Source organism: Hypomesus nipponensis, chromosome 27 (assembly GCF_054491055.1).
Source record: "Hypomesus nipponensis isolate SF chromosome 27, ASM5449105v1, whole genome shotgun sequence".
Classification (NCBI taxonomy): domain Eukaryota; kingdom Metazoa; phylum Chordata; class Actinopteri; order Osmeriformes; family Osmeridae; genus Hypomesus; species Hypomesus nipponensis.
The window spans coordinates 7875746-7888981 of NC_140387.1; the positions used below are offsets into that span (position 1 = coordinate 7875746).

The 13236-nt window shown below is 42.0% G+C and overlaps 3 protein-coding genes across 4 annotated transcripts; 2 read left to right on the forward strand and 1 right to left on the reverse strand.

The window, feature by feature from the left end:
- Positions 1–24: 24 nt before the first annotated feature.
- Positions 25–1389, forward strand: mrps24 (mitochondrial ribosomal protein S24). The gene is made up of 4 exons (XM_084693452.1): positions 25–183; positions 305–385; positions 531–642; positions 843–1389. The coding sequence occupies exons 1-4, from the start codon at positions 145–147 to the stop codon at positions 1124–1126; spliced, it is 516 nt and encodes a 171-aa protein (XP_084549578.1). The 5' UTR covers positions 25–144; the 3' UTR covers positions 1127–1389.
- Positions 1382–7508, reverse strand: gnsb (glucosamine (N-acetyl)-6-sulfatase (Sanfilippo disease IIID), b). Its single transcript, XM_084693435.1, has 13 exons — positions 6885–7508; positions 6304–6363; positions 5950–6153; positions 5546–5611; positions 5345–5443; positions 4338–4505; positions 4149–4231; positions 3900–4018; positions 3615–3718; positions 3421–3522; positions 3186–3296; positions 2931–3038; positions 1382–2783 (listed from the first exon to the last, which is right to left on the reverse strand). The coding sequence occupies exons 1-13, from the start codon at positions 7209–7211 to the stop codon at positions 2616–2618; spliced, it is 1719 nt and encodes a 572-aa protein (XP_084549561.1). The 5' UTR covers positions 7212–7508; the 3' UTR covers positions 1382–2615.
- Positions 7509–7691: 183 nt separating this feature from the next.
- Positions 7692–12162, forward strand: polm (polymerase (DNA directed), mu). 2 transcript variants are annotated; one of them, XM_084693437.1, is made up of 10 exons: positions 7692–8310; positions 8448–8546; positions 8711–8881; positions 9000–9071; positions 9155–9275; positions 9354–9486; positions 9602–9704; positions 9832–10227; positions 10458–10541; positions 11143–12162. In XM_084693437.1, the coding sequence occupies exons 1-10, from the start codon at positions 7978–7980 to the stop codon at positions 11227–11229; spliced, it is 1599 nt and encodes a 532-aa protein (XP_084549563.1). In that variant the 5' UTR covers positions 7692–7977; the 3' UTR covers positions 11230–12162. The 2 variants fall into 2 exon arrangements, with proteins under 2 accessions (XP_084549563.1, XP_084549562.1); XM_084693436.1 differs by having other exon boundaries at positions 7696–8352.
- Positions 12163–13236: the final 1074 nt, after the last annotated feature.

The window sequence follows — 13236 nt, forward strand, 5'->3', positions numbered from 1 at the left end:
AACTAAAATGTATTTTTAGGTTTGTTTTCCCCAAAATGCTTCGTATTAACATAATGTTTTGTTTCTCACCACACAACTAACTATTTAAAAAATTTGGACAAACGACTCAACCATCCTTCCCACAAAACATTTCGTCTATCGAAAATGGCTGCGTCCTTGAGCCACCGAAGTGTGATGTTGTCGGTGAGAAACCATCGCATTTGACTGAAAATGTATAATTGTTTATGCTTCTGTAAAATTGTTGTATTTTTTACTACCGTACTACACTGTGCTGACTATTCAATACTATACTGTATGTCTTTAGACGGCTCTTTCCAGAGCTGGCACTGCCGTAGCCACTAATTCAGGAACTCGAGCACTTCATGTCACTTCAGTGTGTTGCAAGGTATGTGAAATATGGGCAATACAGAGCAATGCAGAATGGTTTGATATATCTCTCTTGTTTAATTGATTTGAGTTACAGCAGATACCTAACTGCTTAGATTTGTTGTAAAATCTAACTATAACAGTCATTTTCTCTGATTCTTTAGAATCGAGCAGCTCGCATTCGTGTAAGGAAAGGAGACCGACCACTGACCTATGAGGAAGCCCTCCATCCACATCACATTGGCCACCGCAAAGGCTGGTTATCCCTGCACTGCAGTGAGTGTATTTCTTAACAGTATGTGTAGTATCATGTAGTATAACTGGTCAAGTAAACTAATTTTCTGATATAGTACTCCAGGATTGTGGAAAAAAAGCTGTATTGATTCGTGTTTTCTTAATATTACTTACATAATGGTAGCTAGTGGAAAACAAACTTGCTTATTATCATATGAAACTGACTCCATCTTTATCTTCAGGTAATCTAAAAGAGGAGGAGGGTGCAGCTGAGCGTACAGTGGAAGATGTGTTTGTGCGACGCTTTATGTTTGGAACTTTTCACAACTGTCTGGCCAATGAAATAGTGATAAAGAGGCGTGGCAATTTGATGTTGGTATGTGCCCTGATGTTGCACAAAATGCCCCCACAGAAGTTTTACTTCTTGATTGGCTACACAGAAGAGCTCCTCTCCCACTTCTACAAATGCCCTGTCAAGTTGGAAATTCAGACCCTGGGCCAGAAGGCTGTTTACAAATACCTTTGAGGATCCACTACTGATCATGAAGACCTGAAAGGGACTTATAATTAACAGAAGCTGTACACCACAGACATTGTGATGTCATTTGAATTGTTCTTGGCCACTAAACAGTCCAGTGTTGTTCAAAAGCCTGTAAGTCATTCAATATCACAATGGGAATAGATATCCCTTTTACAATCATGCAGGTTAGTGATCTGCATTTCACAACTGCCGAAAATTGCATCTGGTTTCATGAGCATGTGTAGGAATAATAAAAATGACTTTCATTGCTTACGATTTATTGATTTCTCACAATGGGATTCACATTCACATGAAAATAAGAAGTTCACTCAAAGTACACGTAGAACCCAGTATAACCCCAACCTTCAGTCTTGTCAGTTCTTGGTCTCAATAATTAGTCAAGAACTAGCAAGATGCACCTGCCTCAGTTGAGGGGTAAAACACATGAACTTTCATTTGTGAGTGCACTACACCATTAAAGCCATAAGCTGCATCAGTGCAAAGAGACAAGGCACACAGACTGAATCACAAATGTCATATTCAAGTTTGCAATATGAACATTTCCCTTAAATATCTATGCACATTTGATGAGGCAATATTCCTTTCACATACACAAAAACATGTCTATTCCACAGTGATGCAAACTTCCCTTCTTTCATTTTTAAAAGATTTCATTGCAACTTAATTACTGTAATCATTTGTACTTGTAAAACATTTTGAATAGTTGCCAATAATTATTTTTGTGATAAACATAAGAGGAAAAGACAACTAAATAGTTGTCCCTCTCTCAGACACTGAAAAGGCACAAGACAGCAGGATTTAGTCCTCCGTGGGCTCACAGTCTAAAGGAAAAGGCTTCAACTAACTCACTCATTTCTTGTAAAAGTGCTTTAAATTATGGGTGCAGCTGTCAGCAACCAGGGTGAAAAAATGGAGATGGTTGACCTGAAGTTGCCTATTAGCATAAATCTGGGTCAACTTACCCAAATCCTCATTATATGAATTACAAGAGCACGGAAGTACTACAATTACTGTGGCAACTCAATACTGGTACTAATAAACCTTGGGTTGTATACCTTTTCACTTTATGAGATGACAAAATAACAATGCAGTTGATTCTGTCTCATGTAATGGCTCCAATGGGATTCCATACCCTGTATTCAAATGTATTATATAAAACATGCAAATCTTTAATTGTCAATAACCTATAGTGCAACTTGCTGCTTACAAAATAGTCTCATAGTACCCAGATAGTCTGAGAGTATATGCGCAATTTCAGCATAGGTAAGTACTATGAGAAGAGCCAGGAGTGTGACCTGAACAGGCACTAACTAGAAGAAGAATATGTGCAGGTTCAGATGACACAGTGCTTACTATTCATTCAGATTAAAAACAAACATGTTAAAAGTGGCTCTAACCACATGGTATCAGTTACCACTTATTGTAATGACATTTCAACTTTGGTACAAGGCTTAGAGCTATGGTCCCGCCCACCCTAACGCCTGATTCGTTCTTCACTTGTATCTCGGCAGCTGTCGCCCACACATGACTGTAGCTTGATTAGCCGTTGGTTCATGGCCTGCAGAAGGGTGGGGTCAACCTTCTTTACAATGTTTTCCAGCTGGTGAGGGTCTGAAGTCAGGTTATACACTTCAACAAATGACTGAAAGAAAAAGAGACAGTATGTGTGTGAGAGAGTTGCACCATATACAGATTAAGAGATAGATACTATTTAGAATAACATGTAATTTAATGTCCAGGCCTTTCCCCAATGGGTTTAGCTATTAAAACTGTTTGTGCACACACATACCTCACTGTCAGCAAACTCGCAGTACTGTAGGTTGTGTCCAACGAGAGTCCTGACGCAGGCATAAGTGTTATTGAAGGCATCCTCACACACACAGTCAGGGAAACATTGCTGGAGAGGGACGGAAACAGATAAAAGCGTTAAAGTCATGCCTTGACTCTATTAACTGCTGAGTGATATTGTGCAGTGTGCACTGTTGGTGTCTAAGTGAAATTCTGTTTGAATGATGACAGGAATTCAGGTGATGGGGAAACTCACAGACAATCCAGGACCCAGTTTGGGACAGGAGGGGTCAGGGGTGGTGTGCCCTTCTCCATTGTACTCTACCAGGAAGAAGGGGCGCGCAGTACCGTTGCGCAGAATGGGCGCCTGCAAAACAGAAGGGAGATATTGAAGGAGGAAGGAGAAAAGTATTAAGTTAGAAAAGGGGAGATAAATGGACAGGGTTAAAAGTGAAAGTGAAAAGAGTGGAGCCCTTATCAAGAGTCTTCACCATCTGAGGGAGGAAAGACTGTCCATCCATGTTGACAAGGGACAGGTTAAGACCTGCGATGTCCAGCAGGGTGGGAGCCAGGTCAATGTTCAAAACAGGGGCCTGAGGAAACAATCGTGGCGTGAATGAACAAAGACAGATGACAACCTTGGAATGGATGCTGTGTGTACGTGTGTCCAGTAAGAATTTCTGACCTGCACTATCTGTTGTGGTTTTATGTCTGGTCCACGGACCATGAGGGGGATCCTGATGTCGAATTCGTACAGCTGTCTCTTATCGATGGGCAGAGAGAACTGCCCTGGGATGACAAGCCCAGCACAGTGAGGGGATTAGTGGATAATTAGTAAACTGAGGACCGGCAAATCATTTTTGTAAGTGAACATATCTGACTGACAGCCAGACCAACGGACTAGCAAGCAGACCAGATATACAGATAGATAGGTAAATGGACAGACAGAGCAGGACACAAACACACAAACCGGTGTGGTAGCCATTGTCCGAGGTGTAGAAGATGTAGGTGTTGTTGATCTCCTTTAACTCCACCAGTTTATTAACGACCGCTTCCACCATGTCATCAACAGATAACAGAGTCTGCCACCTGCCAGATAGCAGGAAAAAAAAACAGATTTCAGTGGTAAGGCCAGTCAACTTGCAATGAAGCGGATAGATCGAGAGAAAGAAAAAAACTTTCGATTGGATTGCGTTTCTACAACAATTGGCTATTGTACCTCTTCCTGTAGGCATTATCCAGGAAGTCCATGGAGCTGCCAAGCATAGGGTTAAGGGGCTGGCGTAGCAGCCAGTGCTTGTCCTAATGCAAACACATCAAAGACACAATCTTATGGTGTTAACTCAAAGTTAGTAAGTCAATAAATAAGTCAATGTAAGCGTGTGTATGTGTGTTTCAGTATACTAACTTTTCCTGCTTTGTCAAAGCTGCCATCGCGGGGGGCCTTGACATCACTGAAGGATTTCTGGTACTGGGGGGCCGCAGTCCAGGGAGAGTGGGGAGCTGGAGGGGACAGCATCACAAAGAATGGTCGCTGTGGGCTCCTGTTCTCCAGGAAGTTGAGAGACCTGTTCAACTGAGAAAAGCAACACGAGAAAGAGTAAACCAATTCAAGTTATTTGATAGGCCAAAATGGTTTCCAACTCCAGACAGACATTCAGATGGGACATCACAGTTCCTTTCTAAAATAAAAGCGAGAAGAAGCAAGTGTTTGACTGAGCCACACAGACAGTAAGAACTGCTAGTCAGAATAAAAAGACACACAGCGTAAACGGGTGGGGGGAAACACGGGGTTTTGGAAAAGGAAAATGGTTCATTGTGCAATCTGTCTGTGAAACATTGTCACCATGCATAGGAAAGAGTCTGAGATCAGAAGGTTGGATACTGAATGCCAGAGTCATGGGACTGACTTGTACATTGGTCACATTCAGTAAACCTATTTGTACTGCACTTGGAGTTGCATTGGATGACAAGGACATTTTTATTACACTTTTCCTTGTTAAAAAGACAACAACTCGAACAAAGCACTTGATGTGCCACTGGGGTGGTGTACGCCAGGAATCTGACAAAGCAAATTCAAGGTCACATGCTAATGGCATGAGAAGGGAATGTCAAACACCAGGAAGTGAATGAACACCAGAACACATTAGGGCCTACAAACTATAAGAACACTATAGCCTTAACCTAACAGCAGGATGTCAACTGATAAAAGGTATCAAGTTGTCAACCACAGCAAAAAAAGAGAGAGAGATCAGGTGGCTATCTAGATGCGTGTATATGTTTGTCTATAGCTGACGCAAGGACATTTGAAAAGAACAAGCTTCCCTTTCGCCCTTGGGTAAGAAGTTCTAGTAAACGATTCTCCTTTTTACCAAAGAAACACAGGACATGGTGGGTTGTGAGGAGACAACTTACTATGAGGTCTGTGAGGTAGTCTTTTTCATAGTTGTCTCCGTGAATTTCTTCTTTGCCGTTGACCGAGAGTGTGTAGTTGTAGTACTGGGAGTTCCCCACCTGCATACAGACAAAACACACCTCGGACACACGTTCTATATACGGTTGGGAAATGTGTTTGCTTGGGTTGTTTTTTGTGTGTGTGAGTGCTGAGGGAGTCACCAGAGCGTTCCACTGGTCCCAGCCAGGTGGAACATATCCGACATCTCCAGCTTCCTTCTTTCCATACTGTCACAGGAAAACATGTAAGTCATGTACATTGTTCATGACACTAACAGAAACATGATGCATGCATAAATGTAAATATAAGTCATTGGGGGTACATAAAAGGAGCACTCAACCTGCATGAATATAGCATGTTAGCCGTTAATGCACTGACTGAGGCTGAGACTAACTGTCAAAAGAGAAACAGATCTATCTATCATCAAATATGTCAGCAGCATATTATATAAGAGCAAAAACAGGAAGAGAGGACTGCAGGTTTTTCCATAGATAATGACCACATGATTGGTCATGATGAAACATAGGCCCTATGTATGTGTATGTATGTGTGTGCGTATGTATACCTGGTTGAGATACTTTCCAGCAAAGAATGTCTGGTATTGCTGTTTGCTGAGGTAGAGAGGGAAGGCTGTACTTTCTGGGCCTTTCTGCCAGAGAAGGCTGGAGCAGTTACCTGACAGAGAGTTGTTTCTCACTGCGTGGTTATGAGGGTACTGACCCGTCAAAATACTGCTTCTGCTGGGACAACACAACGGTGTTGCAGTAAACTGGGGAGAGGATGAGAAGAAGAGAAAGTGAAGATTTCAGAATATGAGGCATTGGCAAAGAAGACTGGCATGTGAATATTTTGCCTTTTGAGTGTAGACCAACTCCTTCCATTGGCAATGTATTTTACACTACATTGCTCTTGTACTTACAGCATTAGAGAATGTGACACCTGCGTCTCCAATTAGGGCCTTGGTTTTCTTCATTGGGGTCTATGAACAGATAGAAATACAGAGAAGTGAGACTTATTTTTAAACAACGTAAAACCAACTTGAAGAAAACAATCTGAAGGAAACATTACATAAAATTAATTCAGGGCTGATTAAATTAGTTTAAAAAAATGAATAGTGAAAAAGGGAATACCAATTCAAAATAAAGTAGGGTTTAATCAAACGTTTTTTTGTTTTATGACCACACAGGCCCACACAGTCTTCAATAGGCCCTCCCTTCCTGGTAGAGATATTTCCACATAAACTATAGTATGTCGCACAACCTAATGGACGTATGTCTCAACCTAAAGCGGCCTATAGAAAGTCACAGCCTGCCAGGCAATAAGCCTGGGTAAGTAGCCTACGGAACATAGGCTATACATGCAGAGCACACGCTCAAACAAGTTATTTTCCACAACACGGACCCCAATAATAACACTATATATATCCTTCTAATCATATATTGTTAACTTCAAACTAGCCAAAAAGGTGTTTAAATCGGTATGAAAGCACGAATTACTTACCATTCCTCCAAGTGCCACATCTTGGTCGTCGGCTAGTATTAGGACGATATTTCTCGGTTTTTGACATTCTGAACACCTGAGCATGCAGGTAAACAACGCGAGGAACAACGCAACCCTTATCACACTTGCTTTTAGTGTCCGTTGTCCATACCTCTGTCCGGTTATTGTTTCCAAACTTGCCATTAGCAAGCTGACCACCTTATCTGCTGCTATGGTTTCGTTTACAGCAAAGGGGAGCAAATACAAAACACCTATGAGGGGTTGGTCTAAGTGTGCTGTCAAACCGCAGAACTGAGGCAGTCTGAAGTTTGAGGAAGTTGGGATCATATGATCACTTCTTTCATACTAGCCTGAGGGGAATTACACTCGTGGACTGGACTAGCCTATGCTATGGCAGCCGCATCAACACAGTGAACCTACTAGTCGAGTTGCCTACTTCTTTCACCAATTTAGCTTTGATTAATGTAGAAATGTTTTTCTGTTAGCTACGCCTCCATTGAGGTGGCTCATATTCTGACCACAAAACAAAAACGTATGTATTAATGTATCGTATCGTAACGTATAATGTATCAAGATGATTTTGCCTAACTTTATTCTTTTCTTATGGGGAGGGAGGAGAAGGGGGCGTTCCGAGACATCTAACACTGCTGCACCGTGCAGTAGAGTAGGCTACATCTATTTTTTCACAATAAAGGCTACATGGCCGCAAATCTGCTTGGTACTAAAGAGATGTGGAAGTTAGGGTTTTAGTTGGAACACCCCCTGCTGTGTTTTTTCCATGTTAGCGCCTTTAAGTGGTGCTACTTCCTGTTTCCCCATCGGATCTATTTTGCGTGGCGGACTGTATACTGCTAAAATGTAGCCAGCTGCATGCCCGCTCTTTCCTGTCACTGTGACTGTCTTATTTAACCTATGTCGTTTCTCTTTTGAATCAAATACAAATTTATTTTAGCGTACTTATAATATGATGTGTGTTATCAGGAATGGAGTCAATGTAGGCTATAGGGACAGAGAGTCAACAAAAAAGTAACTGGTTTGCATTTTAAGTTAAATAGCACTAGATGTTTAGAAGTTATCTAAGTCAGCTGTAGCCATGGTGCCGTTTAAAAAAAGAAGAACACAACTGCATGCTGCCAATAGCGGCGGCGGAACCATTAAGTTCCCGCAGGTGGTTATCTTTCTCCTGGAGAGAAAGATGGGAGCGAGTCGAAAATCCTTCCTCACTCAGCTTGGTCGTGGCAAAGGTTTCCTTGTGGAGGAGTCATTTAACAAGTCTGTCACACACGTTGTATCCGAGAACAATTCTGGAGACGAGGCTCGCACTTGGCTGAATTCTCAATTATCTGAACAGTCGGGAGTTGAGAAGAATTCAGCGAGGGAAGAAATCCATGTCCTGGACATCAGCTGGTACACAGAGAGCATGCGGGTGGGTTGCCCAGTGGACATCATGGACAGACATAGGCTTGAGGTGTGCCCCTTTTTATTTGTGAAGCTTCCTACAACAATCTTTAAGTGTGAAGACCAGAGTGAGTTACTTTTTGTATTTATTTATTTTTACCAAAGGAGACCCAGGAATGTGGACCAAAACTTACAGAATTCTCAGTTCCCAGCTATGCCTGCCAGAGATGCACCCCTCTTATGGGCCAGAACTCCAGGCTCACGGTGATTCCTCAGTGTCCTATGCACAATTTTAAAGAGGCTAATTTTCCAAGACTATGATTTCTCTGTTACCCTTAATGAAAATCTGAATTCATAATCAGTCCGACTCAAACTGGAAAATATTGAGGTAAGGTCTTTGTCCCTCACTTTCTCTTTCTCTCGCACAGGATGCGCTGTCCATCCTGGCTGACAGTGCCGAGTTCAGTGAGAATGAAGGGCGTAACGTGGCATTCAGGAGGGCAGCAGCGGTGTTGAAGTGCCTTCCCCAGCCAGTGACTAGACTGAAGCAACTCCAAGGCTTGCCCTGTCTTGGGGAGCACTCGCTCAGAGTCATAAAAGTTAGGACTTAACACGTTCTGTGTCTCTCTTACCACGATCTCCTTCCTCTCTGTCTATCTCTCTTTAAATGCATCAGTCTCTCAGGATCTACAAGGTCCTATCTGTCTCTGTCCACAGGAAATCCTGGAGGAAGGTGTGTGCCTTGAAGTGGAGACCACAAAGCATTCAAAGCAGTATACGGTTATGAAGGTGTGTGTTTGAGTGAAGTCGACCATGTTCATCTTGACTTGCTTGGCCTGTAGCCTCATTTGCTTTCTGTCAATGAGTTTCAGATCCTCACAGGCATATTTGGTGTTGGAGTTAAAACTGCAGATCGCTGGTTCAGAGAAGGAATACACACACTCTCAGAATTGCGGAAGTCAGGACATGCACTCAACCGAGCACAACAAGCTGGTGTGTGTCTGTGTTTATCTCAAGGGCATATGTGGTTTTCTTAAGAACATTCTGCAGATACTGCTTCCTCTATTTCAGGTCTTCAGCATTATGAAGATCTCAATTTGCCAGTCACCAAAACAGAGGCTGATATAATTGGTCAGATTGTGAAAAGGGCAGTGAATGCTGTGCTGGAAGGTGCCGAGATCACTCTGATTGGAGGATTCAGGAGGTATGCGGGGAATTGTAGGTCAGACAGCTACATTGTAATTACATGTGTTATTGAGTTATCATTGAAGAGTCCAAAGTTCATCCATCGACATGGAAAAATTTCTTTGTGTCTTTAGGGGAAAACAGACTGGCCATGATGTTGATTTCCTGATCACCCACCCAGAGGAGGGCAAAGAAGAGGGTCTAATGCCAAAAGTAGTTTCCTGGCTGGAATCACAGGTAATGTGTAATTTCTAACAGCTGTCAAGTTGGTTTGTGCTGATGGGATTCTGTTCAAATGGACCCTTTCAAACTGGTAAAAAAAACCTGAACAACAGATATAGAACTTACTATTCTGTCCCCCCAGGGTTACCTATTGTACCAGAAGACCACTAGGAACTCCTATCTCGAAGCTAAAGAGGGTCCTGGACAGCCATCCTCCAACATGGACCGCTTTGAAAGGTGCTTCTTAGTTTTCAGACTGCCCGTGGACATGGATAAGGGGAAGGTGCAGATGGAGAGACTCATAGGACTACAAACACAGACAGAGAATTGCACACAGACTAACAGGTGCACTCCAGTCGATGGGGAGACAGAGACTCAGACTCACGCAATCGTGGATGCTTCGACCCAGAAGAGAATTCCAGTGTTGGAGCCGACACAAGGCTCTAGGGACCAACCCTGGAGAGCAGTGAGGGTGGATCTTGTGGTCTCTCCTCACAGCCAGTTTGCATTTGCCCTGTTGGGCTGGACAGGGTCCAAGGTAAGCCTGGTCACTGAACCCTAACTGTGATAGTCCATAGGAGAGGAGGATATAGAGCAGATATAGAGCCCTTAACCCCTTGTCATCTGCAATGATCTTCAAATATTTCATATGGAAATTGTCTACCATCTGTCAGGTTTAAACTGCTGCAATAATGTGTGTATACAGTGAAGTCATGGTCCTTTGGAAAATACTTTCTTTTTCTCCTTCTCCCTCCTGTCTCTATGTAGTTGTTTGAGAGAGATTTACGTCGCTGGGCCAAACAGGAAAAGGCCATGTCTCTAAGCAGCCATGCTTTGTATAACAGCATACAGGTATCTGCATTTTACATATTCACATTTTAGTTTTACTTGAAGGAAGAACAAGCATGAATAAATGATTGAATGAATGCATGAAGTGGGTTTGTGAGAGGGATCCAGGCAGAAGACATTAGATGTGGTGGATTGAACCGGGCTCGAACCGGGCTTCTCGGAGCTCTGCCAATCCTCCTGAAGGTGCCTGGATAGCAGAAGAGGAGCTTGAAAGTAGAGGAGGAGATGAGAAGGACGCCAAAGTAGACATTTGAATGATTGATATAGCAAGGTTGTATTTGTAGTAGAGAACTGACTAGCGCGAGTTATACAGGGGTTTAATTGATGCGTATCAAGTGTGTCATCGGGTGTGTAGACAAGGTGGTAGATGTTGTGGTGTGGTTTTCTCCTGAACCTCAGTTCAGTCTGAATTCCTTTATGCCTCCCTACCAACATAGGCATACACTTAGCCCACTGCCACTACCACACACTCACACCCAAATGGTTTGATATGAGTTTGATATCAATTTAAATAAAGACATGCAGACAACCGTGTGTTACAGTTGCATTTTGATGGATGCCATCTCGTACTCACTCGTGCTTTAATCCTTTCTATTTTTTGTAGAGGACATATTTGAGGGCAAGTTCAGAAGAGGAAATCTTTGCTCATCTGGGTCTTGAGTACATTCCCCCCAGTGAAAGAAATGCATGACTTGTATGCCATATATTAGCTATCTCTCGTGTACTGATCCCACCCGTCCAATGTACCAAGAGTGCCTCAACCACACAAATTAATCTCAGTAGCATTAGTAATCTTCAAGAAAGTGACCTGACCACAGGCAGGAAACCTGTCTCTTCTTCAGACTGTTGCCGTGGATATTTGAAAATGTTAGTATTCAGCCCTGCTTGAAACTGTATACTACTTGGATATAACGTTGATTCATTTGCCTTGCATTCCATTTTTCTAGAAATATTTGGCAGTGTTATTTGTTTAATATTTGTTTATTTGCACTACAAATTAAGTATTTTAATAAATGTATCTTATTTGATGTGTAAGCTGGTCCGTAAGATGTAAGCTCATGAATGTGTAAGGCTACGTTACATGAAATGAGTGTTGCATTCTGACTGTTGTCCTACTTGCACAGCTGCTCACACGTGTAACAGCCACTGTTCTTGAATGATGTGGAAGTTTCCATACATGACACCAAACTGACACTGACCTCAATTTATGATGCATAGGTTTTGTTTAAATTGTGTTCCTAAGTACTGTCAGAGCAGGTGTAAGACAAAGTGACCTTAATACAATACAGTGAAGGTGAAAAGAAATACAAATATTTTAAATTTATGTTTTATGTAATTGGATATCTTTAGTGAGGATCTTGAAATGTTCACTCTTTCACAATCACTTTTTCCTTCTAAATCTTAAAGTTGTATTGGAACAAACAAGGTATTTCCTTTTAAATACAGTTTTATGCCAGTTTGGGCACCCCTGTTCCAAATGTCTGTTACTGTGAATAGTTAAGCGAGTAGAAGATTACCTGATCTCCATAATGTGATGGAACATTTTTTTTCAACCTTTAAAAAAAGATTTGTGTATTGTTTTTGTTTTTTTTACAATTTGTACATATTAAAAAAAATAAAGGAGCACCATGCAAATGTTTGGACACCCCAAGAGAGTTTAGCTCTCAGATAACTTACCAAGGTCTCAGACCTTAATGAGCTTGTTAGTGCTATGGCTTGTTCACAATCATCGATAGGAAAGGCCAGGTGATGCAAATTTCAAAGCTTTATAAATTCTCTACTTCTCAAACCTTGTCCCAACAATCAGCAGTCATGGGCTTCTGTAAGCAGCTGCCTAGCACTCTGAAAATGAAAATAATTGATGCCAATAAAGCAGGAGAAGGCTGTAATAATAAGATAGTGTTTTTAGGTAGCCATTTCTTCAGTTCATTATGTCATTAAGGAATGACAGTTAACAGGAACAGTGGAAGTCAAGTTGACATCTGGAAAACCTAGAAAACTTTATGAGAGAACTGCTTTAGGATTGCTGGAAAGGTTTCACCTTCAGGATACTTAGCAGACTGGAGTGGCGGTGCACTGTTCTACTGTGTATCGACACCTGCACAAATATGACTTTCATGGAAGAGTTATCGGGAAAACAAAACCTTTCCTGTGTCCTCAGCTTCAGAAGTTTGCAAAGGAGCATCTCAACAACACCATCTGATGCATTTTGGAATTAAGTCCCGTGGACTGATGAAGTTGAGCAAAGGTATATTTGGAGAAAAATGGGTGCCAAATTTCATGAAAAGAACACCTGTCCAATTGTTAAGCACCGGGGTGGATGAAACATGCTTTGGGCTTGTGTTGCAGTCAGTGGCACGGGGGAACATTTCACAGGTGGAGGGAAGAAGGGCTTCAATTAAATTCCAGCAAATTCTGGCAGTAAACATCCCACTGTCTGTAAAAAAGCTGACGATAAAAAGAGGATGGCTTCTGCAAGCTAATCCTAAGCATACCTCAAAATTCACAATGGACTACCTCAAGAGGTGCAAGCTGAAGGTTTTGCCATGGCCTTTACATTGCTCTGACCTAAACATCATCGAAAATCTGTGGATAGACCTCAAAAGAGCAGTGCATGCAAAACGGCCCAAGAATCTCACAGAACTTGAAATCTTTTGCAAGGAAGAATTAGCAAATATCCCCCAAACAAGAATTGTAA